At 38.4% G+C, this 24,824-nt stretch overlaps 1 protein-coding gene across 1 annotated transcript in view; it reads right to left on the reverse strand.

Moving 5' to 3' along the window:
- The window catches only part of LOC124619377 (nesprin-1), a 635,455-nt gene that overhangs the window by 80,232 nt on the left and 530,399 nt on the right, over positions 1–24,824 (reverse strand). The window contains exons 111-116 of the mRNA XM_047145705.1: positions 24,458–24,790; positions 23,017–23,355; positions 21,085–21,393; positions 19,851–20,180; positions 15,840–16,183; positions 12,154–12,439 (exon numbers count right to left, since the gene is read on the reverse strand). Coding sequence (XP_047001661.1) covers positions 12,154–12,439; positions 15,840–16,183; positions 19,851–20,180; positions 21,085–21,393; positions 23,017–23,355; positions 24,458–24,790 — 1,941 coding nt within the window. The remainder of the gene's footprint in view (positions 1–12,153; positions 12,440–15,839; positions 16,184–19,850; positions 20,181–21,084; positions 21,394–23,016; positions 23,356–24,457; positions 24,791–24,824) is intronic.

The raw sequence follows: 24,824 nt of genomic DNA on the forward strand, positions 1-24,824 counted from the left end.
GGTCCTGTGGTTAGCGTGGGCGGCTGCGGAACGAGAGGTCCTTGGTTCAAGTCTTCCCTCGAGAGGAAAGTTTAATTTTTTTTATTTTCAGACAATTATTGTCTGTCCGTCCGTTATGTTTTCATCACTTTTTTGGGAGTGATTATCACATCCACAAGAAAACCTAAATCGGGCAAGGTAGAACAATCTTTTTACCCATTCGCCAAGTGTATAAGTTAGGTGGGTCAACAACATATTCCTGTCATGTGACGCACATGCCGTCACCAGTGTCGTATAGAATATATCAGACATGTTTTCCTGTGGAGAAATCGATTGACCTATGACCTTGCGATCAAATGTTTTCAGTTCCCATTGGAGAGGCATGTCCATTCGTCTACTAATTGCACGGTTTTGTGGTGTGGTCGCAAAACACAGACACTAAACTTATTACAGTGAATAGAGACATCAATGAACGAACGGACAGATCATAACTTTGCAAAGATAAAAAAAAGTAAACTTTTCACTCGAGGAAAGACTTGAACCAAGGACCTCTCGTTCCGCAGCCGCCCACGCTAACCACGGCGCTCCGTAGCTCACAATGTCCTTGATGTTGCCTATGTTGCGCATGGACTACTCAGTTTGCATATTTTGCCTATTTTTTTCATAGTTCCACAAAACTACTTCCTGTTTTCTCGATTGATCTGTGTTCCGTTTTTCAAGGCCTATCCAACATGCCAACTTACAACTAAATCTGAGGGGGGTGCGATGGGGAGGTTCCCTTGTCAGATCGGCACAGATAGAAATGGATATGAGGTGGTGATGGGCCCTTTTGGATTCGGAAGACAAAATGTTGATGGTGAAGAAATTCTAAATCTGTACGTAAGGAATCATCTTTTAGTGAAGAATACATTCTTCAAGAAACAAGATAGCCATAAGATTGCTAGATATGGCTGGGATGGCAAATCTAAGACAGTTATAGACTATATATTAACGAACAAATTAATTGGAGGAAAAGTAAGGGACATTAAAGTCATACCAAGTGAGCACTTGGATAGCGACCACAGGTTACTAGTAGCTGATCTAAATTATAAGATGAAAAGTTTGAATGCTATACAAAGAATGCTAAAAATTAAGGAGTGGAAGCTGAAAGAAGAAGAAAATAAGAAAAGTTTCCAAATTCTAGTAGCACAAAATTGCCAAAAACTGAAAGGGGTAGTGTAGAGGAAGAGTGGAACCTATATAAAACATCAATACTTAACAGTGCTTTGTAGATATGTGGCAAAACAAAGGGTAAAGTGAAAGATAAAGAAATCAGTTGGTGGAACGACAGAGTAAAAGATGCAATTAAAAAACATAATATGCCAAAGAAAAACATGGAGTTTGAAAAAAGAAATCAGAACCAGGAGCTGGTAACAAAAGATGAACACAAGGTGACAAGACGGGAGAAGGAATACCAACAAAAGAAACTCCAAGCAAAGAGAATTGTGAAAGAAGAAAATGAGAAGAGTTGGGAAATATTCACACAGAAAATACAGCAGGATAGCAAATGGAACCAAAAACTGCTATATGGGTTATTAAAAAGTAAATGGTCTGATAGAAAAGACATAAAAGTGATTGAAATAGAGGATGCGGATATTATCAGGGCCATGGAAGTATCAGAGAACAGATGAAGAATTATTTTGAAATCTTACTGAATGGGGAAGGTGCACAAGAAAATGATACATAAGTCATTGAATTAGAGGAAGAACAGGATCCAATCTCTTGGTTAGAAACTGAGAATTCCCTGAAACAGATGAAAAATGGAAAGGCGGCTGGAGTAGATTAGCTGATAGCGGATATGATTGAAGCTGCAGGAATCCATGGAATACAATGGTTACACCAGCTGCTGGGGGCAATATGGAAAGAAAAGAAAGTGCCGGATGAATGGAAAAAAGGAATTATAGTACCATTGTTCAAGAAAGGTAGTAGAAAGAAATGAACCAACTACTGAGGAATCACACTGCTTTAAAATAATGGAAAAGGTCATAGAAAAAGGATTGTGGAAAATTCTAGAACACCAATTAGAGGAACAACAGCATGGTTTCAGAAGCAATAGGAGAACAATAGATCTCATTTTCTCCCCCCGTCAGTTAATGGAGAAATATTGGGAAAAAGAAAGGACTTGATAGTAGTACTCACGGATTTGGAAAAAGCAAGGTGATTTGTGAAAAAGTGACTCTGAAAACAATTCACTGTGGCGGGGGTGGGGTGGGTGGGTGGGTAGGGGGGGAAGAGTCTTCATTTAACTTCAATGATGGCCTAACAAGCATGGAAATTACGAACATGCTCGAACTTGAGATTGAACCAGCCTGTTACAACTTCTGTACAAAATCAGATGAAAAACGTATAGGCAAGCACAGCAATGGATGACACAAGCTGCCAAAGAGGCCAGCAGGACCATCATAGCCACGAAGAAGGTAGAGGGGGACCTCCTCCTGGATCTGGAAGGACTGCTGTATGGTACAGGAATTGCTGATTAGGGGTATATTTAACTACAAAAGATGTGACCCTAAACTTTAAATGCATTTGGCTTGAAACTGTATTTTTCAAATTGGCAGGAAATGTAACAAGAGAACGGTACAAACAATTTTGTTTGGATTTTGATACTGGCAATCTAAATTTTGTACAAACATAATATTTTTCAATTATCCTATGTCTACTGATAGAAAATAAATTGAAAATGACTCATAAAAATTATTTTGTATTTTGTTGTAGGTCCAACAGGAGGGCTTCGGGAATTGCTGCTGATGACCAATGTTCCAGCTGCAATGAGTCTTCCACCTGGTGCAGCAGTTACAGGGAGCATCCAAATATGGACATAAAACCAAATTATTAACCATTTCGTGGGCGCATTTTTTTTTGTAGCAACTCAGTGAAGATAATTTTTTTTCTATCCTATTAGACTTGTGATCAACTGACTATATTTTTCAATAATTTTATTTTTGTGATTTAGGACCAAAAACTATGGTGGTACATAGATCACCACAGCAACTTTGTGAGCAATTAAAACTATAGTGGTAAATGAATTTCCCTCTTTCCTTTTGTGTGCTGTTATGTGTTGCCATTGCACGCAAAGAGATAATGAACAGTGTTTTCTGTATTAAATTTTTGTTTTCTTTTACTTTAGTTAAAAAGTTTACTTACCACAATGTGAAAACAACCCTAGAAACTTTATCACACAATAAAGGTATGAGCTGATACAGATCATAGTAATGTATATTGCAGAAGTGAAGCATAGTGTCCTGACAACAGTAGTTATCCCATGACAAACAGAAACTGATTGTTGTAGCAGCTTTCACAAACCCTGCACAGTGTAGTAGCACAAGATGTCATGCATAGGCGGAGGTGGTAGGACATATTCCTAAAATCTTTGTGATACCCTAAGTTGGAGGGATGTATGCTTCCCAAGGGCCACAAATGACAGATTAATTTTGTGGTAAGCATATTTCCAAAGTCCATTCCAGCAACTACTTTGGTGGCAAACGTACTTTCCAAGAATGACTAAAACACCATTGTTTGGTGGGATATATATTTCCCACAATCCTGAAGGCTATATTTCATGACACACAGAAACTATACATGGTGTCACTGGATGCCAGGAGCTTACAGAAGTGGTAACACATATTGCCTTAAACACTGTAAGGAAATACATTTAGTGGGAGATATATCCCCCATGACCCACGAAAGGGTTAAACACAAAAGTGTAAAGAATAAAAGTATATCATCAAATACAGCATTTTGTTTTACTTGGTAGAAAGAAAGTCACAAAAATCATCTAGTTTTCATGTTTTCAAAGACGACTGCCCCATTAAATGCACTATCTAATCAAAAATACCGAGCCACCCCTATGGAATGTGGAAATGTCCACTTGGTATCATGAGCGGCAGACTTGCCAGTATAAAAGGTGGGCAGTATTGTGTTGTTAATAGAGATGCGTAACAGGGCAGTGAATCATGGACTAGTCATTGGACATCACCTGAGTAACAAACCCATCAGGGATATTCCAATTATTTTAAAACTGTCCAAGTTACTGATAAGTGATGATTCTGTGAAGTGGAAATGCAAAGTAACAACCACAGCTAACCCATGACCAGACAAACCTCATGTTCTGATGGACAGGGGCAGTAGTGGAGGTAGTTGTAAAAAACACGAGACTGGAGAAAGGGATTACTCATCAGTTTCAAAGTGCTACCAACAGTCCAGCTAGCACAATGATTGTGCTTAGGCAGTTAAGAGAAATGGGGTACATTAGTCGAGCAACTCCTTATAAAAGATACATTTTTGTAGTCAATGCTAGTTGACACTTGAGGTAGTATAAATAGTGATGTTACCAGAGTGAAAACAAGTGATTTGTAATGATGAGTCACACTATACTCTATGGCAATCCGATGGAAGGGTTTGAGTTTGGCGAATGTCTGGAGAATGTTGCTTCCTCCATCATGTGTAGTGCTCACAGTGAAGTACAAAGTAGGCGGCCTTATGGTACGGTGACATTTTTTGTGATTAGGGTGTGGTCCCTTTACTGCACTTAACAAAATGCTCATGTGGAAAGATAGGAACACGTTTTACAACATTATGTACTGTGTACAGTAGAGGAACAGTTTGGAGACAACGACTGTATCAGCACAAAAATGCGCATTGTCATAAAGCACAATCTGGGAAGAAATGGTTTGTGGAGAATAACTGTTCTGAAATGGACTGGTATGTCTACAGTTCTGACTTGAACCCTATGGAGCACCCCATATTAATGTTCACTAATATGGTGTCTGAATACTTATCCTTTTGTAATATCAATAAAAGTGCAAGAATGTCAAGGGTCTCCAATTGACAATGAGGCACTGTAATATTAGAAATCATTTATGCTTGCCTCAATGGGCAGAACAATTTTCTCTTTCCTTAATCATCTGCATTACAGAATTTAATACTTCCAGATATCTTATTGACTGCAGGTTTATCCTGTATACTTCTTCAGTGATTACGGTTATAAATATTAATTACACAAAGTACTGCTAATAGTTCCAATTCCCTGACTGACCGATCTCAAAAACCTTTTGTATAATAATCAATACTATTGTTGAGATATAGTCTTATTTCTGTTTGTGCTTCTACGGAATGAAGGCAGTCTGGCTTAAGGGAATGTAGAGAGTGGAGAAAGAATGACACAACCTAGAAGGGTGAGAGAGTACATTCACTTGTTCCTTGGTAACTACTGGCAATCCACGGATACACTCACCTCGTACTGATTAGCAGCTACAGTATAAATAACACACAGAGGTAACAGGGACTCACTAAAATGGATTATAGAGATGTCTGTGATTAAAAACACTTGCTACATTACTTATTTCTCAATTGACTCACACAACATAACAACACTCTGAAAGAGCCAGTCCTGACAAACTGCTCAGTTGACTGCAATTGAAAACAGAGGACAACCAACATGAAATGTGATTCGTATAGGCTTTTACATAATAATGAGAAGCAGTAGTTAGTATGTCCAATTCTATGAATAGATTTTTGCATACTGTTCTTGAATTTACTACACACAAGTGTTATTATGAGCTTCTGCAGTTAAAAAAAAAACTTTCTCTCAGTTTGTGCAGTTACCCCAAAATATTATACTGAGTAACATAAAAAGCAAGCAATGTAAGCCAGTTTTATCCATTGTCACTCATTTCCAGAAAATGTAATATAGTTGTGCAGCTCAAATTTAATGATACTTAATCTGCATTATATCCTGGCACTGGTCTTCTCCCTTAAAACTGTGATGCTCACTGCACCAGTAGAGTGGTTTATAATTGCTTATTGGAACATACAAGTACATGTCTCATAGAAATTAAATGTGATTTACAATGTTGACTACTACAACTAGTGTAGTGAAGCCTATATGAAATTTTGCAGCATCTCTATGAGCAACACATCCATTAAAAAGATTTTACTGCTTCATAATTATGCTGTTTGAAATTTAAATCCACCCTCCTACCAAGTTTTCATTAATACTCGTGAGCTCATCTCTCAGCTAACAAACTATGGTGCACACTACTTTACACATGGGAGAAAATAGGCCCATGAACTGATTTATACTGCACTACAAACGTTAGTGGTCCCACAGTTTTTTTAATGAAATATACATTTCTAATGAAACAAATGAATATTAACAGAATTACAGATCTGACACTGGAAAGGTGTGAAGCATCTTAACCACACATATCTTCACGTCAGCTGTCCTGCACTTCGCCAGGCATTATTTTGGGAACCAAACAACCAGCCAATGATAAACATTGATGGCTATATCTCAGTGTTAGTTCAGATGGAAAGGAAGATGGTAAAAATAAACAATAGATGTGGTAGCACCTCTTCTTGATAATCCATGAACTAGTTGCAAATCATCACAGTTGTTGCCCCTCTTAAGGAAAATAAGTAAGCAAAGTGGGATTTGTTGGAAGAGTATTTCATACAAAAAAAGGCAATAACTTTGATATACAACCAACCCCCCCCCCCCCCCCCCTTCTGGAATCTGTAATGATTTCTGAGTTGTGGTTGGGCAGGAGCCTGTGGTCTAAGAGCACAACTTATGTTCTGCATAAAGTCACACTTATTTATATTTCGTTGTGCCCCCACCAATCTTCTTACAAGTAATGTCATGATGACGTTTATCAAATTCAATTTCGTCTTTGGTTCTACCATGTTATGTAATCAGTAAATATCTTTCAATTTTGGGGAAACTACATTTGTTTGATGGTTTTATTTCCACAATTACATGAGTTTGTGTTTCGGATACATATTTTTAAGTCACATGCAGCTGAATGTGAATGTCAGTGTGTGTTCAGAGCACAGGATACCACATTCTGGGAAATTCAGTTGTTTATTTCCACAACTATGTAACCTGTGTTTCTGATATGGGCATACAGTCCAATACGGTCTGCCAGGAAGCTCAATTGTAGTTGCATTTGTCAGTTAGTGTGCACTCTCTGCTGTTGATTGAAGATGTTGCATTATGGACATTTTTTTCAGAGCACTCAAAGCACTCTGTCTTCAGGCCATGAGTGGCCTATTGGGACCATCTGACCCCCATGTCATCCTCAGTGGAGGATGCGGATAGGAGGGACGTGGGGCCAGCACACCGCTTTCCCAGTTGTTATGATGGTATTCTTGACCAAAGCCGCTACTATTTGGTCGAGTAGCTCCTCAATTGGCATCAGGGAGGCTGAGTGTACTCCGAAAAATGGCAACAGCGCATGGAGGCCTGGATAGTCACCCATCCAAGTGCTGGCCCAGCCCGACAGCGCTTAACTTCGGTTATCTCACGGGAACCGGTGTATCCACTGCGGCAAGGTCGTTGCCCATTTTTTTCATAGCTCGATTGTATTCTCCAATAATGGTCATTGTGAGTTCTGTGCAGGTGGTCAATCAGTGAAGATATATTCTGCACGCTCTATAAAGGCAATGTCTCATGATCATGTTCACTGTTCATTATTTGAGAAACAGCAATGTAATAAGTGTTGCCACAGCATCATTGGCTAATCAGCTGAAACAGCTGTTCTTCAGGCTAGAGATGGTTCTGTGATGTTTCGGGGGTGTTTTTTATACAATGGCTTGAGTCGTCTCATTTAGGTTACTTAACTGAAGATTGTTATTTTAACACTCTCAGTTACCAAATGTTGCCCTTTCTTTAACATCTCTATGATGAATGTACTGCTGAGTGAGCAAGAACAGTGATGACGGAACTACATGTAAAGGAGACATTACTTCTTGCACCACAAACATTCTCTTTCCTGGTATTTGACGAATTCTCCAGTGAAACATATCTGAGACTGAAAGATTGTTGGAACCATTTTTATACATTCAAGCAAGGAAAACAAATATGTCAAGACCACACAACAGCAGACTGCTTGCTCTACATAATGGACCACACAAACATCCTCTAGCACCCTTTAAAATGGTATGATTATACGTTAAACATTGAAATGTAAAGTCTGAATTGCATCTCATCTGCTGTATATGATGTCAAGTGTCATTCAAACCCATGTCAAATGTTACTCTGATCAACAAACATCAAAAAAATTTTTGCGTCAGCCTGGTTCCCAGAACTCCGGAAGATAGACGTTAACTGTGGATACTGTATCGACACAGTCCCACCTTCTTTTCGCAGAGCTGTTTCTACAGTCATTTAAGTATTTTTGATGATTATGTCTTCCTCATGTTTGGAAGACGATTTTGAAATATAAATGGCAATAGCAATCTCAATAGCTTAAGAATGTCAGAATTATAGTAATTTACCACTGACACCTCTGCTTCTCGTTTGTGACTGACAAACTTTATTTTTATGTCCTCCATTTTCGGAACTGTTGAATTCTTGCGGATTTCATGAGGAAAAATGAGGCTGCAGAGTTTGTTCCCTTTTCTGTAAGTCTTGTGATGATTGTGTATCTGATACTTCAGGACATGTTGGCGCAATTTCTCATCATGCTTTGCAAGACTGCAATCCATCACCTGCTCAATGTGCACGATTTCAGCAGCTTAATACATATCGGGAGTGTCTTCAATCCAGAGCAGAACATAAGCATGCATAGAACCTCTAATTTGAAATTCAAAACAGACGAAGTAGTCAATAACATATCTTCTTAATATATTTATTTTCAAAATTACATTGCATAAGCGCTCGGAAAAGCAATGATAAAAATAGCATGTCTCATGAACAGTACATTTGTCTATTAATGCTGTCCTTAAATCCAATATCAGTTTCTCATTCATGTTGTCACTCTCAGAGTTAGGAACTAGAAATGAGGTCCTAACTAGATGACCACTGCGATGAGATCGCTCAACACACTTCTCCAGTAACTTGTAGAAGAACTCATATTCTTGAAATACAAGCTGAGATCTGTGAGCTTCACCATGTTTCATGATTCAGATCCTGGTGTACTGATTTTGTTCCAGACCCTGACATTGGTATTCATGCACTCTTCATCAACTCTTCTGTGAGCATACAAACAGCATTCCCAGAACCAGTATCAGTAACACAGAGGCTCATAATGTCCTGACTTGATTGAAAGGAAGCAGTTCTGACAATTAAATATCATTCCAATGCACATTTTTACATGCAAACTGGCTAAGCCTTGAAGAGATGAACTTTTCAACACTTCATTTATAAAGGTAGCGGAAGCTGTATGTGAAATATTCCAGTTTTCCCCTCAAATCACTAATTAAGTTTTAATTACACAGAGTTCTTTCAAGAAATTAATATCCCCCCCCCCTCCCAAAAAAACACAAAACAACTACACCACCCGCCGGTCTATATGATACCCTATTCGGACAAAAACCCATTGTGTAATTTGTAGGGAGCAGTGTTTTCATTAACCTCAAATATTTGAAAAAGTGTGCAAAGCTGTGACTCCTCAGATCAGTCAGCTACTATCTAGTTTCTGTGTTGTTTTGTACACTAAAGACATGCCGCTTTATGGTGTGCTGTAAGCAATGGCCTTTTGTAAGGTACCAGGCTCCAAACGTCTGGATGCAGTGCCCTTCACCAAGTTTGACTGGATACTGGTTCAGCTGGATTTGCATTCACTGACAGCAGCAGATTTGAAATTGAAAGTCACTGACAAGACACAAAATTTGTCTCCAGCTCCATTTTATGATCACTCTTCTTATTCCATGTTGCCCGACTGCGAGTGGTACATCATTTCTTGTAGACACATTGGACAACCGGTGTCGATACACCAATAAAAGTGGGCAATTTCATTTACGGTGTGGTAACAGTTACTTTTTGTCACTCAGTTATGTTTCCACTTCGATATATTTTATTGCACTGATTTCACACACTGACTGGCATGTACACTCCAGTTCATTTCCATGACTAAGCAGGGGAGATTACAGGACAGCCTGGTACCAATTTGTGCTCTGTGTTTCAGATTACTAACAGCACATCTCTCGTGAGAACTGAACTCGAAGAGATAAACTTGGTTGGTAACAATCACGCCTACTTACTTCTATCTTCCATATCTCCAGCCAGCTATATGTTGTACACCAACCAGCTTTTGTCAATTCATGTCTGTAAGAACCAAACTCAAACTTGATTTTAACTTCGTACTCAGATAAAACATACTGGTCACATAGTTTGTCAGCTTACATGACTGTAATTTGCAAATATCCTCATTCAGCATTTTTTTTTCCTTCCACAAACAATGGGAATGATAGTTTGCGAGTGTGTGGTTTTCTACATAATTGAGGAGGCACAATACCTGATAACCTCAAAAAGACGACTACAGGAGAGATGCAGAACAACACATGCAAACACAAAACAAAATACTTATAACATATTTGCCCTTGACAACGAGACAAAAAGTCTCGAAATGCATTGTGTTAATCATGAAAAAATACATAATTAGTGCAGTATTTCAGTATTTAAATAACAAATGACAGCTACAGGCTTTCAAAACCATCGACTATAATGCATGAAATTGAGTCAAACGTTCCTACTTCTCAGAAAGTTATCAATTTCAGTTAAATCAGCGCTTTTGTTGGATACTAAACATTTATTAGATAATAAACAAGTACCTGACAAGTCTTTTGGTGCCTGTTATGTACATATATCACACATAAAGTGCGAAAAGCCAAGGGGATATCCTACACTAACTTTTACACCTTAAAACGTTATTTCCCTTGAAAAATGTAAAAGAAGGGTATCACTGTATATCTTATTTGTGAAGCTACAAAAATGTTCCAAATAATGACAAGGTGCCACAAATATGATCCACAGAACATGTAAAATGTCTAAACTGTCCATTACACGAAGTTAAAAGCACAACAAGGGTAATACTTTTTGGTCACTATTTTAGCATGAGCAAGGTATGTAGAAATTTCATCCAACATCTTCCATTTTCTGCCAAATGAAAGAATATTTCAGTTTAACATCTCAAAGGTATCACCTAAACAATGGAGATTTGCCACCAGCCCCACACAAGAACATGGGGTGCATGGGGACTTTCGCAGTAAACCACACTGTGATTTAGAACGCCTCACTTACAGAGTCTGCCACTGAAGTTGGCCTATCTTCTCCATGAAGCTTTCGGGCCTAACTAAAGGAACCTGTAAAGAAACATGATTCTATTCTTTGGGTCTTCTCTGTTTCCTCTATCACTTCTATCTCGTACAGATCCCATACTTCCGAGCAGTAATAAAGTACTGGTCAACTTACCTCCTTTGCGGGTGGACTACATGTGCAGAAGATTCCCCCAATGAATCTCATTGTGGCATATCTATTATCTGCAATAAGCTTTACGTGGTCATTCCACTTTAAATTGCTCCATACATGTACTCCAACACATTTTATCGATATAACTGTTTCCAGTGATTGTTCTGCATGTGCGTGATGATATAATAATGTTTTTGCATACTTATGCACAAAATGCACATTTATTTATGTTGAGGGTCAAAATAGCCAATGTTTACACTAAGCATTGATCCTCTTCTGCATTTCGCTCTAATTTCTAAAGTTGGAACTTCTCTTTATACAACAGCATCAACCATAAAAAGCAATATGGAACTTGTGAGTTTATACTAAGTCATTTGACTATATTAAGAAAATAAATGGTCCTACCAAAATCCTTTGAGATACACTCATAGGTACTTTAATGTTTGAAGATACCTCTCTGTTGAGAATGACATTCTTTGTGCTGTTTGCTAGAAACTCTTTAATGACACAGCTGATATGATATACCATTATAATATTCTGCAAAACTTTGGCATTGTTGAGCTTTAAATAAGTATTGAAAACAGCTGAATTACCCTGTATATAATAACAAAACCCTAATTTTCCAACAGGTAGCAATAATCTAACATCTACCAAACAAGCTCATACTGTTGTTTGTGATTATAATATGTTATTACATCAACTGTATCATACAATTAATCCTATTCCATACAAGTGAAGCAATAAAAACTGAGCATTTATATATTACTTTCTCACAGGAAAGAAAATTTGGCTTACAGCTGTTACCGAACAGGAATAATCAAAATGACAGGCAGCCTTTAATAATGATTTGAATAAGAAAACACAAATAGGAATCCCTTTTAATAGCAATACAGAAAGAATGAAGCAATACAGAAAGAATGACTGATAATTTGAAGATCACATACCTGCAACCTCTCAGTAGCTTTGACCAGCCTGTCGAGATCAACACTTCCTTGGACAGTCAGCAGTTCCATCATGTACCCAGCTTCTGCAACTTGTTGTCTGACTGTTTCAAGCCGCCTCTCAAAGTTCTGCCACAATGCAAAGCGGGCACGTAACATCTGCAGTAGCTGACCTTGCTGCTGCTCCAAAGCTGCATGTGTATCTTGTAGTGCTGACATCTGTCTTTCTACACCTTGTGGTGAGAGAGATAGGCGCAGACGTGAAGCAGGTATTGCATGCAGTTGTTGCCTATGTAAACAGGATTCTTTTGTCACAACAAATGTGATGGATGGAAACAAAGTAAACAGCATAAAAGACTAATTTGCAGACTATGTAGTCATTTTTGCTCACAATAGTACTGGAAAATGTAATAATAAAGGCAGTCTACTGTCTTTTGGAAATGAGACACTTAAAGTAGTAAACGAATTTTGCTATTTTGGAAGCAAAATAACTGATGACTGTTAAAGTAGGGAGGTTATCAAATGTAGACTGACTATGGCAAGGAAAGCGTTTCTGAAAAAGAGAAATTTGTTAACATCGAGTATAGATTTTAAGTGTTAGGAAGTCTTCTCTGAAAGTATTTGTATGGAGTGTAGCCATGTATGGAAGTGAAACATGGACGATAACTAGTTAAGACAAGAAGAGAATAGAAGCTTTAGAAATGTGGTGCTACAGAAGAATGCCGAAGATTAGATGGGTAGATCAAGTAACTAATGAGGCGGTACTGAACACAATTGGGAAGAAGAGGAATTTGTGGCACAACTTGACTAGAAGAAGGGATTGGTTGGTTGGATATGTTCTGAGACGTCAAGGAATCACAAACTTAGTATTGGAGGGAAGGGAGGGTAAAAATCATAGAGAGAGAGAGCAAGAGATGAAAACACTAAGCAGATTCAGAAGGATGTAGGTTGCAGTAGTTACTCGAAGAGGAGGAGGGGTTGATTTCTGTTGTACATGATGTGACATTGAATTAAATTCTGTATTTTTACACTATTATATGAACACACATGTAGCAACAGCATTGAAAATACAGTAGACGAACTTTATTACTACATTTTCCAATCATTTCACTATCTCAGTTATACCACGAATAGTTACTACAGCTACCATAAAATATTACTGTTCAAGGAAGACACAGCATACATGAGAACATAAAAAGAATCAAGTTTTACTGCTAATTATCACTACTTTAGTTATAATGATGAAGCACTGAAGAAAGAGTGTGTGTTTACCAGAAAGAGAGAGTGTACGAGTTACATCATAAGTAACAGAAAATGAAACGATGTGACTGATGCAGTACTTTCTTAGTTTCTGATTTGTTAGGACTACTACTTGTGATCTTTTACTAGGCGTTTTGATCAGGCACGTGAAAGTTGGAATACTCATTTTGCAACTAACTGTATCTCTTACTATAGATTACACAATTTGTATGTAACTGATGACAAATCACCATGTTGACGGCTGGTATACAATACATGGTTTTTTTTGGTTGAGTATGCCTGTATATTTCATTTCATTAAGTGTTCCTATTGTTAGCAGGTTTCATGGATCATTTGCATAATGAATCGTAATAATGTTAGTCATTGTATATCCACACCACAAATCATTTTGTAAATATGGCTACATGAGACTCAGACATGATTTCAGAAATGTCATGGAGGAACTTTCAGTTTTCAAATTTTAATTTGCTGACTGTCAAGACATATTATTTCACTGGGTACCTGATCAAAAATTTTGATTTCAGCATTGTACATCCCTTTTTCTGATAAAGAGCACCTTCATGTGGTGTAGTGAATGTCATTTTTTTCTTCTTCTGGTATTGTAATTATGTACACAATTGTTCTTTTTGAAATGCAGTGGATTATTTACAAAAATTTAATGAAGGAATATAATGTGAAGCAGTAATCACAATGCCTAACCCAGTAAATAGATGTCTACATGATGATCATGGGTGAGCACCACATCTTATTCTTACAGCATGTTTTTGAGGAATGGACACTTTCTTTCTTAAAGTTGAATTACTCCAGAACATTATTCCATATGACATTATTATATGTCAACTTACCATTTCCCTCCCCTCAAGATTTGCAACGATTTGAAATGTAAATGAGGTTGAACTAATTTGTTTTAGGGGTAGTAAATTGTGTTTTTTCTATTTAAAATGCTCATCAATATGGTCACCTTAGAACTTTGAAGTTTTCAACCTATTTATAATTTACTACGCATGTGCTACATTTATCATTGTTGTAATACCTCTATACCTCCAGATATGCAGAACAGAACATTTTGTGTGCTTTTAAAACTGAGTGACACCACTTGCGGAAAACCAGTCATTGGTACTTTTAAGAACAATTTATACCATTTCTTCTCTTCCTGTATGTATGCTTGAATTGATTAAAATATTGGTGTCATCTTCGGAAATAACTAATTCTGCTTGTTGTATATTAGATGAAAGATCATTTACACATATGAGGAAAAATAGTGGACCCAAGATTGAGTGTTGGGGAACCCCATTCATTATTTCTTTCCAGTCCAAATAATCTCCTCTGATTATACCATTGGTTAATTACCAAGTACAACTTCCTGCTTCCTTTTGGTTGGATTGGATGTTATACACTGGTTGGCTACACCATCAATACTGTAAAACCTCAGTTTATGATTTATTTGAGATTAAAAATCTGCAGCTATTGCCTCTTCTTTTAAAAATGGTTTCAGAATTATTATTATCATCATTATTATAAGTTAGATTGTTGTTCATGTCTACAATACTCTTTAAGATGTTCCACTTGAGTCAATTACATGGTTACTTGGAGGCATATTGGCAGAAACTGGAAGTCAGAACTCCAAGAATGTGAATGAACTGTCTAAAATAGCCTAGTGATGGCCTTCTTGCTCTAATAACAACAATTTACATATTATGGACAAAAATGGCAGAGTTCGCAGTGTTGTGTGTGTGAGTTGTGCTTGCTTGTGTTTATGAATAGTGGCTGTCTGGTAAGTAGCAATCTAGCTTTTCCTACATTGTTAACTATCTGTGTGAGCAAGTATTTTGCATTGTTAAAAGCATTGGTGGTCTCTGCAACTGTACAAAGTTAAAAGAATAACACTGTGTGCTCAGCATGGTTATCAAGACACTCTAAATGCAAACAACACATTAATTCAATGGTGAGATGTTAGCACTAGAAATGTTTCTCTCTGCTTTGATAAGTAATGTACACCCAGTCAGTCAAGGTTAGGATAAATTCCTCAATTTCAAAAAGTTTGCAACCTTCTTCCCAACTACATTTCATATTTCACACTTCTGAGCAAAAACTGTTTGTCTGTTCTCAGAATAATGGATGCATATGTAATAATGTTCTGCATGCTAGAAAAGGTGTCACTAACTCAATGATTTTTATCAAATCAGTACATGTGATAAGAAAATGTCACCATGGATCTGGCACAGGAAAAAAAAAAAAAACAGTCATGAACAAATTTCACTGCAAATGGAAAACAGTTCACTCAACTAAAGTCAAATACTCTAGACTCAACTACATATTTATACGAGAACGTGACATATTTAGCTGATCCCTAAATCAGAATTCTGTTTATCAACTGCAGTCACCTGATGGAATTATTAAAAACTTCAGCAATTACTTGCTTAACTTACCTGAGTGCCATCAATTGTTGCCACTGCTGGCCTAGATCCTGTCCGGCAACAACACAGCGATCTATTGCACGTGAAATGACATCTGCTCCCTGGTCGTGGACACGTTCACAGTCTGCCAGAACATCTGCAGTCCTCCCCTGTGCTGTAGTTGCTCGTGTTAATCCTCGGCTGACAGTCCGAAGCTGTTCTCGGACCTGTTCAGCTGCCTCCAACTCCTCAGAGACCTGTAGCTCCAACTGCCGGGCACCACCAAGTAGTGAGCCTACCATATCTGATTGTTCTGCTGATAGCAGACCTAGCCTTCCCAGTTCCTCCTGGATACCATCAAGGCGTTCTTTCATCACCTGAAACACAATAATTCTGGTGTCATAATAAGAAACTAAAATCATCAATTGAAGTATGCCTATTTCCAGATTTGTTATCATTCAACCTAAAATCACTCTTTTCATTCAGTACCTTGCCACAATAATGGGAAAGTTACACCATAAAATTAGGGAAATGGTGACTGCAACAGAAAAAGAAATGGGATTCTAGTGGGATTGGGTGAGGTGAGTGGGTGGGTGGGTGGGTGGGTGGGTGGGTGGGTGGGGGGGGGGGGGGGGGGTAGAGAAAGAGGTTTCAGAAAATGGAAGAGAGGGAAAATCTCAGGTTTGCGAAACTGGACGACTCCTCCCTCAGAAGGTAATGCAAGATATGAGAAAAAGATGCATAAAAGGATGGTACATAGCTGAAAGACGTAAGTAGATAGATAAGTAGTAGATCCGTCCAACGACTATGTATACCAATGAAAGTGAAGAAAATCTTACATTGCTCCATCAAATGTAACACTTTCACTTTTATGCCTCTCCTCACAAGCAATCTGTAGTTCCTTCCTCCTCATCCTTTCCTTTTATATGTCTCAATTGTCTATCTTGTTTTGTATGTAAAAGTTGCAGGAAAGTTCTTGTAGGATGTAAATACATCACGATTAAAGCAGACAACTCACTGAATAGTAGAAGCATTGTGTTGTTGACATGCATACACAAAAGAAGGAAAACTTCTTGGATTTATCCTTTGATGAGCTAAAGTACACACACATACATACACACACACACACACACACACACACACACACACACACACCTATGCCCCTATATGGTGCTGGCTAGACTAACAGCGCTAATGCTATTTTGCAGCAGGTAGCCTGGTTGTGGTGGGGGAAGTGTCAGATGATGTGAGTAGAGGGAGAGGGTGGGAAGAGGCATGGAGAGTGACTGAGGGTAGGTGGTTAGTAGCTTGGAGGGAGGTGGCCGGTTTGCTGGATAGGAACATGGGAGGGAGGCATGGCAGGTATATGGACTGCCATAACTGTAGTAGCCGGTGGGGAATAGCACACACTGAAGGCAATGTGGGGGTGTGAATTGTGAAGGGGTGACAAGATGAGGATGGGGAAACTGTTGGGTGGACAATAAGTTGCCTGGATTGAGACCACAACGGTTATGAAAGTGGAGGATGTATTGCGAGGACAATGCCTACCGGTACAGTTACCAGTGGTGGAGGGAAGAATCCAGATGGTTCAGGCTGTGAGGCAGCCAATGAAAATTAGCATGTTGTGCTCAGCAGCATGTTGTGCCACCAAATGGTCAACATTGTTCTTGACAACAACATGGTGCTGGTCATTCATTCTCCTGCTCAATTTCAATGACTGCTACAAACTTCTCTACCACCAACTTCAGGAGTTATCCTGACAACACATCCTCTGCTCGCATAATTATCCTGGCCTCAATCTCAGGTAACCCACTGTCCCCATATCTCTACCCAAGGGATTCCCCCCCCCCCCCCCCCCCCGCCCCTTCCTCCATCCTGTCACCCCCTCCCAATTCATATCCCCATGTCACTGTCACCATGTAAACTTGCCACCGGCCCCTACGAACATGTCAGCCTACATATTTGCCACCCCAGCATCCCACATTGCTAGCTGGCAAAATAGCTGCCTCCCTCCATGCTGCTAGCCACTCTCCCTGCCTCCCTCTCCCACTACTCACCCCATCTGACACTACCTCCATCACAATCAGTCCACCTGCCACAAAAGAGCATTGGCACTGGGCACTGACAGTCCAGCTGACACCATAGGCACATACATACATATGTACATGTGTGTATGTGTATGTGTGTGTGTCCAGGTCATCAAAGGATAAATCCAAAAGCTAGAAAGTTTTCCTTCCTTTATGTGTATCTATAAACAACTCAATGTTTCTACTTTACAGCAGGTGGTCTCCATTATTCCTATAGTATTTACATTGTATTGCATGTACTTATTTTTCTCAATATATAATTGTAACAGTAATACATTTTCTTATAAAGTGATTTAAGTTTTGTCTGTTCACATTATAAGGTTATACTTATTAGGCAAAAGTCTGTGTGTCAAACTTGATCAGCTGAATTAGAACCCCCACCCCTCATAGAGTTTATTTTGTCTTTACTATTTTCATGATCTGGTAAATTATTTTTTTAGCTTCATTGCTGGTTGACTATCCTGTTGCCACAGTCATCAATTAACTTAAGAGATAAAAGTCATGTGCATGACTGTGAATTGTATAAACAATATTATGTGGGCAAAAGTGTACTGATGACCTGAAATAGGGGAGGGTAGTGGTGGTGGTGGTGACTTATCTAGATTGGTGAATGACACAATAGTTGCACGATGTCATGACAAATCGAACAGCGAACTTTATAATAAGCATCATCCATAGCTAAAGATATGCATCGTGAAGGGAGGATGAAAAAAACAATATAGTATTTTAATTTTAGAAATGATAAGAATCTACGGAGAAGGTAAGATAGTGATATCGCCATTCATCTTTAAGTTTTGCAGAAACTTCTTCAAACAAATACAGAGATAATTCATAATATTAATACTGAGTTAATTTGTCTGTCTGCCTAGTGCAGTAGATTGTGGCTTTTGTTTGGAAAACTTCCTTTTCTAGGAAGAAGTGTGCGTGAGTGGTAATGGTTGTGGTGGTGGTAGTGACTGTGGGGGGGGGGGAGGGGGGGGGGGGGCAGGTGAGTTGGAGTTAACTACCTCATTGCCCTTTGTTGGATACACCCTTGCCTGTGTTATTGTATTGTAATTGTTGATGTACTATATTTTCTCAGGTGGATTTGAGGCCAGTCCTACATTTGCCTAAACTATTGTCTAACACCGCCTAAAAAACCATACTCAGTCTTACAAGTGTACTGGACGAATAGGCATTAATCTACCGCATAGATTCAAACTAGGTTGCCCTCCCCTCCTCCATATCTTGCAACTTCGCTACTGCACTTAAGTTATATGAGGAGATCGTCAGCTGATTTTGGTCCCTATGATCATTATAAAGTGATCTGCATATTACTGAGAAAAATGCTTGTGAAATCTGAATTTCATCAATATCTGTCTATTAACGCATCAGCTGTCTGCATATATTGTAAAACCATTTACCAGTAAAAAGAGTATTTCTGTAATCAGATGTAATTGCTGGTAAGTACTTACTATCAGGAGGCACATGTACAGAACGCCCAACAGACACATAAAAATGTGACAGGGTCACAATATCTAGCTTTTGGAACTAAGAGTGCTTTTGTCCATCTTTAGTGTCTCGCTCTCATCCTGCGGTTTGAGTGATCTACCCTTCCTTTTTATTTTAACCTTCCCTGTCTCCTTTCAGACAAAGGAACTATTAGTTCTGAAGCCTAGGTGGTTGTTTTTATTTTATAGCTGTCAATGGTGGTGCTACACATTTCTCCTCCAGGAGATAAGACTACCCAGCAATTCTGTCTCATAATTTGTTAGTTTTCTCAGATGAATTTTCCTTCAATGCAGTTCACAGACAATAAATTACACACGAAAACAGACACAGTGTTCAAATATCATCGGGAATAAAATATTGCATTTTATAATCACCAATAAAAAATCATAAGAACATACTTTTCAGTAACCTACAAATTATTTTGAGGCAGGCACATAAACCAGTAAACAAGCTAATTATAGCTTACCTGAAGCCTCTGAATGTATAAGTCCAGTTCGTCAGGTGAGCGCAAGACACCATGCATGTCATCCAGGGCAGCCTGTAGTTCGTTTAGCTCACCAGCGAGTACAGCAAGCCTGTCAGCAAGTGGTATTGATTCATCTTCAATACCACGTGTTGCTGCATCCCTCACAGTTATAACTCGCCCTGATAGGCGCTGCCACCGTTCCTCCAATTGTGCATGCAGCTGCCTTTGCAGCATTTCATCCGCAACAGGAAGTGTACGCATTGCAGCATCAAAGCAATTTCCAGCTTCTGATCGTAGTCCATTGTGCAACTCATATTGTGCCTTCAGTTCCTGTTAAAAACAACAAATCATTTGAAATCTGCTTAATATCCTTGTTTTAGCATAATTAAATATTACTCACACATGAGCAAAACTTCTTAAGCCTTTGTGGATGTGTGTGTGTGTGTGTGTGTGTGGGGGGGGGGGGGGGTATATTCACATTAAGAACGATTGAAATTCAATCATATTATCATATTATTATCGGTTCATTCAATAAATAGAATGGGGCAGATGAATAGACATTGACTCAAATCAAGATCCCTAATTCTTGTCAGAAATGTACTACCAACTGTATTATCTATCCATGTCACACATACTGATCCAAAGTCTCAACTGGCCAGACATTTACACAAAACATCCAGGTTAAAGTTTGAACCTACCTAAAATATTTTGGATTATTAAGTGCACATTTTCCTTAATTTCTTTGATTACTTTCAAGTACTGCTACTGCAGTGTACTTATTATTTCAGATTATTTTAAAAGGAATTTAGTCTTTCAATTAATGCCTGTGTGTCATATGACAGAAACACAACGGTAATATTCATAAATCACAGCAGCTATGTTAATATGCATATGTAGTTGTAACACATTGTGTGTTTTAAAGGACAATGAAAATGTTGCTTATTGTTAGCATAAAATTGAGGTAGTTTAATGGCAGGGGGCAGTAGAAATTAGCATAAATAACAACTCACTAGTTGGCTGGAGAGAGTGTGACAGTGCCTTTGCAGAGCACACTGTGATAAAATATCAAGGTAACTTTTTGGGAAAGTGGAGTTTCAAGAGAACTTCTCATACATGAGAATTAAGGAGACTTGTTTTCAACACAGTGATTAACACTAGCTACTTAGTGAAGTGTGGGAAGAAGAAGAGAGGGGAAGAGTGGTGGCAGATAATTTTGGAACAGAATGGAACTCACCCAGAACTGCCTCATACTGCCAGTAAGTGTACCAGTAGAGCTGGATATCTGGTCAAGCTCTTTATCAGCTGAAATAATCCAATTATCGAGTCTCGTTGCTAAGGCATCATAGGCAGTCCAGTGTTCACGGAATGCAACTAGGCGTCTTAAGTTGGCAGCAACATCATCTTGTAACTGAAGTAACACACTGACAGTTTCATCATAGCGGGTCTCCAAGCCCACACAAGTGACTAGTTCTTGCAGTCTCTGTGCTGTTTCAAGCAAGTGAGCAATACGGGCCTGATGGGTTGCACAGTCAGCAGCTAAAGACTGAAAGCAAAGGGTTTAACTATTTCAGTGACTCCAAACATACAAAAATACACACAGTTGATAAGCATCACATTATTATAGTTTTGTGTCCAAAAAACATATCAGAAAAACTTTCCATTTTGCGTGTCTTTGGCTGTATACTCTTTTAAGTTTTTTTGAGATACGAAATCAATCAAGCTACTACATATTTAATTCCATATCAAAAACACAATAAAAATTGTTAATTGACATAATATTAAATTAATTTTAAAAACTCATGTCTTCAACTTGACTGCAATTTTGACACACACAAATTTTATGACCAGAGAGATAAGTTACAAAATAAGGCTGTGACACCATCACAAGAAGGTGAACAGCAGATTAGGCACCTTCAAAGTGAAGGAATAATGTTTATAAAACTGATGGCTCTTGAATTTTTTTGAAGCACTTCATGTTACAACTTTCTACAGGGTGCAAATATTCTTATTCAGTTAGGCCAGTATTACACTATCAAATTTCTTCGTCAAAAATTTGATCAAAGATATGATCAAATATTCATCAAATTTATTTGACAAAGATCTTTGACATGGCGCTAAAAATGGGTATTACACTGTCACCACATTTTTTGTCTAAGTTCAAGATGGATGACAACAACTTGTTATTAACCACAACAGTTGCGTGTACCACAATTGCACTGTGTGCACATGTGGCAGACAAGCGGGGGAAAAAAAGGAAACGTACCTGGGTGAAGCAGTGGGTTATACGATGAGGCGACAAAAGCATTCAACAAAACTTGTTACGTGAGCTTGTAGTGGAGGACATAAATTACTGAAGAATGGATGAGCATACATTGCAGTATGTGCTCAGTGAAGTGCATCCTTGTATCACAAAGCACAATACTCACTGAAGAACTGCTAGCTTACAGTACATCACTCGAATATCACAGTGCACATTAATGAAAATAATACCTGAAACGCATGCAGTAATTTATAAAACATTAAAGGACCAATGTCTGAAGGTAAATAATTGTTCAATACACTTTATGTGCATTAAGAACTATTTTTATTTCATAAAGAAATCAATTATGTTTTGTGTCCGAAAATCGTATCTCACAGCTAATGAACTCCGCAATATTTTTATAGCTCTGCAATCTTCTAAATCTATTTTTGTATTCAGGGTGCCTCATGTTAAAAAGCGCTTCATCAGCTTCATACATCTCTATTAATTTTCTAGTTGGCAGTACACACCAATTGTATTTACCAGCCATGTTTATAAACACACTACAGATGACAGAACACCGCAACGATGCTAGTGCTCCACATTGTAACATGTCACATTGCAGCACAGTGAACAGAAGACAAGCGACTTATGAACAAATCTACAGCGAGGCCCAAGATTTGATCAAATTTATTTGACAAGACGAGATTTCACGAAGTGCCCTATTATACTATTATACCATCAAACTTCTTTGACACAAATATTTGACATATCAACTTTCACTAAGAAATTTGATAGTGTAATACCGGCCTTCCTGATATTACTGCCATATGGACCAACCTTATTTTTTTCAGCTATTATAACACTACACTCACTTAAAATCCTCTCTAAGTTTACAAATTATTGATGCAATGAGAAATTTCTTACCTGAAAAAGTGATATGTACTGGTGGAAATCACTAGTAGTTACAGCAGTCAAGTCTGGCAAGCGCTGCTGTGCCACAGCTAACCAGCCACATTCATCACGCATGCCTTGTTCCAAAACAGTCCAGCGAGATGCGGCCAATGCCATTTGCTGTGCTCGTGCTGCTGCTTTATCCAAGATAGCTGTTGCACGTCTGTGAAGGCTCTGGTGAAGGGCATGGTGTGCAGCTCGTGTCTCACTGTCCAAATTTCCCTCCAAAGATTCAAGAATACTGCGACAATGACTCAGATTTACAAAAAACTTACGGTGTTTCTGCATTTCTTCTTGCAGGTGGTTGAGGTCCTACAGGAAAAAGAATTTAAGTCAATTCATTCTACAAGCAACTGTTTTGCAGTTGTATTTTTAAGACTGAAGTACACAACTAGCAGTCATGGTTTGCACATAAAACATTCCCCTCTAAATCATAATTCCTTTATTCACATACACCCTACAAAATAACCATGGGAGACGACACAGTTAAGAGAAGAACAAAAGTATTAGCATTTATAAATTTCCAATTGAGTCCACTCTGAAATAAGTCAAGACATCATTAGCAAATATAAGCTTTCATTACAGAATCCTGTATTTCTTCCAATCCCGTTATAATTAAAAATGTAAGCACTTTCTGACAGTTAAAACATGTCCACTAATCCACTACAGTGTTTCAAGTACACTTCTAAGAACCAAAACAGAATCTAAAAAGAAAGACACAGTCAATAGACAGGATGAGTCATTAAAAGGAAGTCTCAAACATACAGACAAAATTAAGAAAATGAAAATTTGCACCCTTACATATTATAAACTAATTGTAGCACCACAATCCGTTTTAACACAACCTTGTATTATATTTACAATGAGGAAAAGACAGACTGCTACTTACTGTAAAGATAATACATTAAGTTGCACACAGACACAATTAAAAGCCATGCACACGTAAGCTTTTGACCTCCGCCTTCTTCAATAAAAGAGCCACTGCACTGCGTGAGGTGTGTTTGCTTGTGTGAATGAATCGTGTGTGTTTCTCTTCTTCTGATGAAGGCTGAGGCTGAAAGCTTATGTGTGAGTGTCTTTCAATCATGCCTGTCAGCAACTTAGTGTGTTAGCTTTACAGTAAGTAGCAATCTGTCTTTTCCTGCTGTCTGATATTCCTACCTGGTGTTTCCACTGTTATATTTTATTTAAGTCTGTAACTATCTCAGAATTCAGCACAAAAGTCATACTTCACGTGATAACAGAATTAACAGATAATGGTTAATTGAAGATAGAACTTAAGCCCAAAAGTAACAACCTACATAAAATTTAGAGGGTTAAGAATCAGCAACTCTAATTTTCTGTTTACTGAATGATATCGGATAGCTTAAAGTGTGGATAGCTTAGAGTATCAGGGTACATGCTAAATACAAACCTGCACCGCAGTGTCGTTTTCTACAAGAGCATCAGCAACATCTGTTATTTGTGCGAACTCACGGAGAGTTTGCTCATACTCGTCAGAAAGAGCAAGCTGCTGTAGAACCTTGTCCCTCTGACAAGCCACTGCTAGTTCTATAATACGGGTTGTCTCGTGTGCAGCATATGTCTCAGGAGGGACTTCCCGGCCTGGAAAATCACGAAGAAGCTGACGTGCTGTCAGCAACAGCTGAGATGTTTGCTCCCTATGGCTGTGATTCATACTCTCAGCCTCATCTAGCTGGCACAATTTCTCTCGGGCAGGCAGGTCAGACTCTGACATTTCCTCCACCTGTATTAACATCGTAGTTACAGCTATTAAAATG

This window comes from Schistocerca americana, chromosome 6, assembly GCF_021461395.2.
Source record: "Schistocerca americana isolate TAMUIC-IGC-003095 chromosome 6, iqSchAmer2.1, whole genome shotgun sequence".
In the NCBI taxonomy this organism is placed as follows: Eukaryota; Metazoa; Arthropoda; class Insecta; order Orthoptera; family Acrididae; genus Schistocerca; species Schistocerca americana.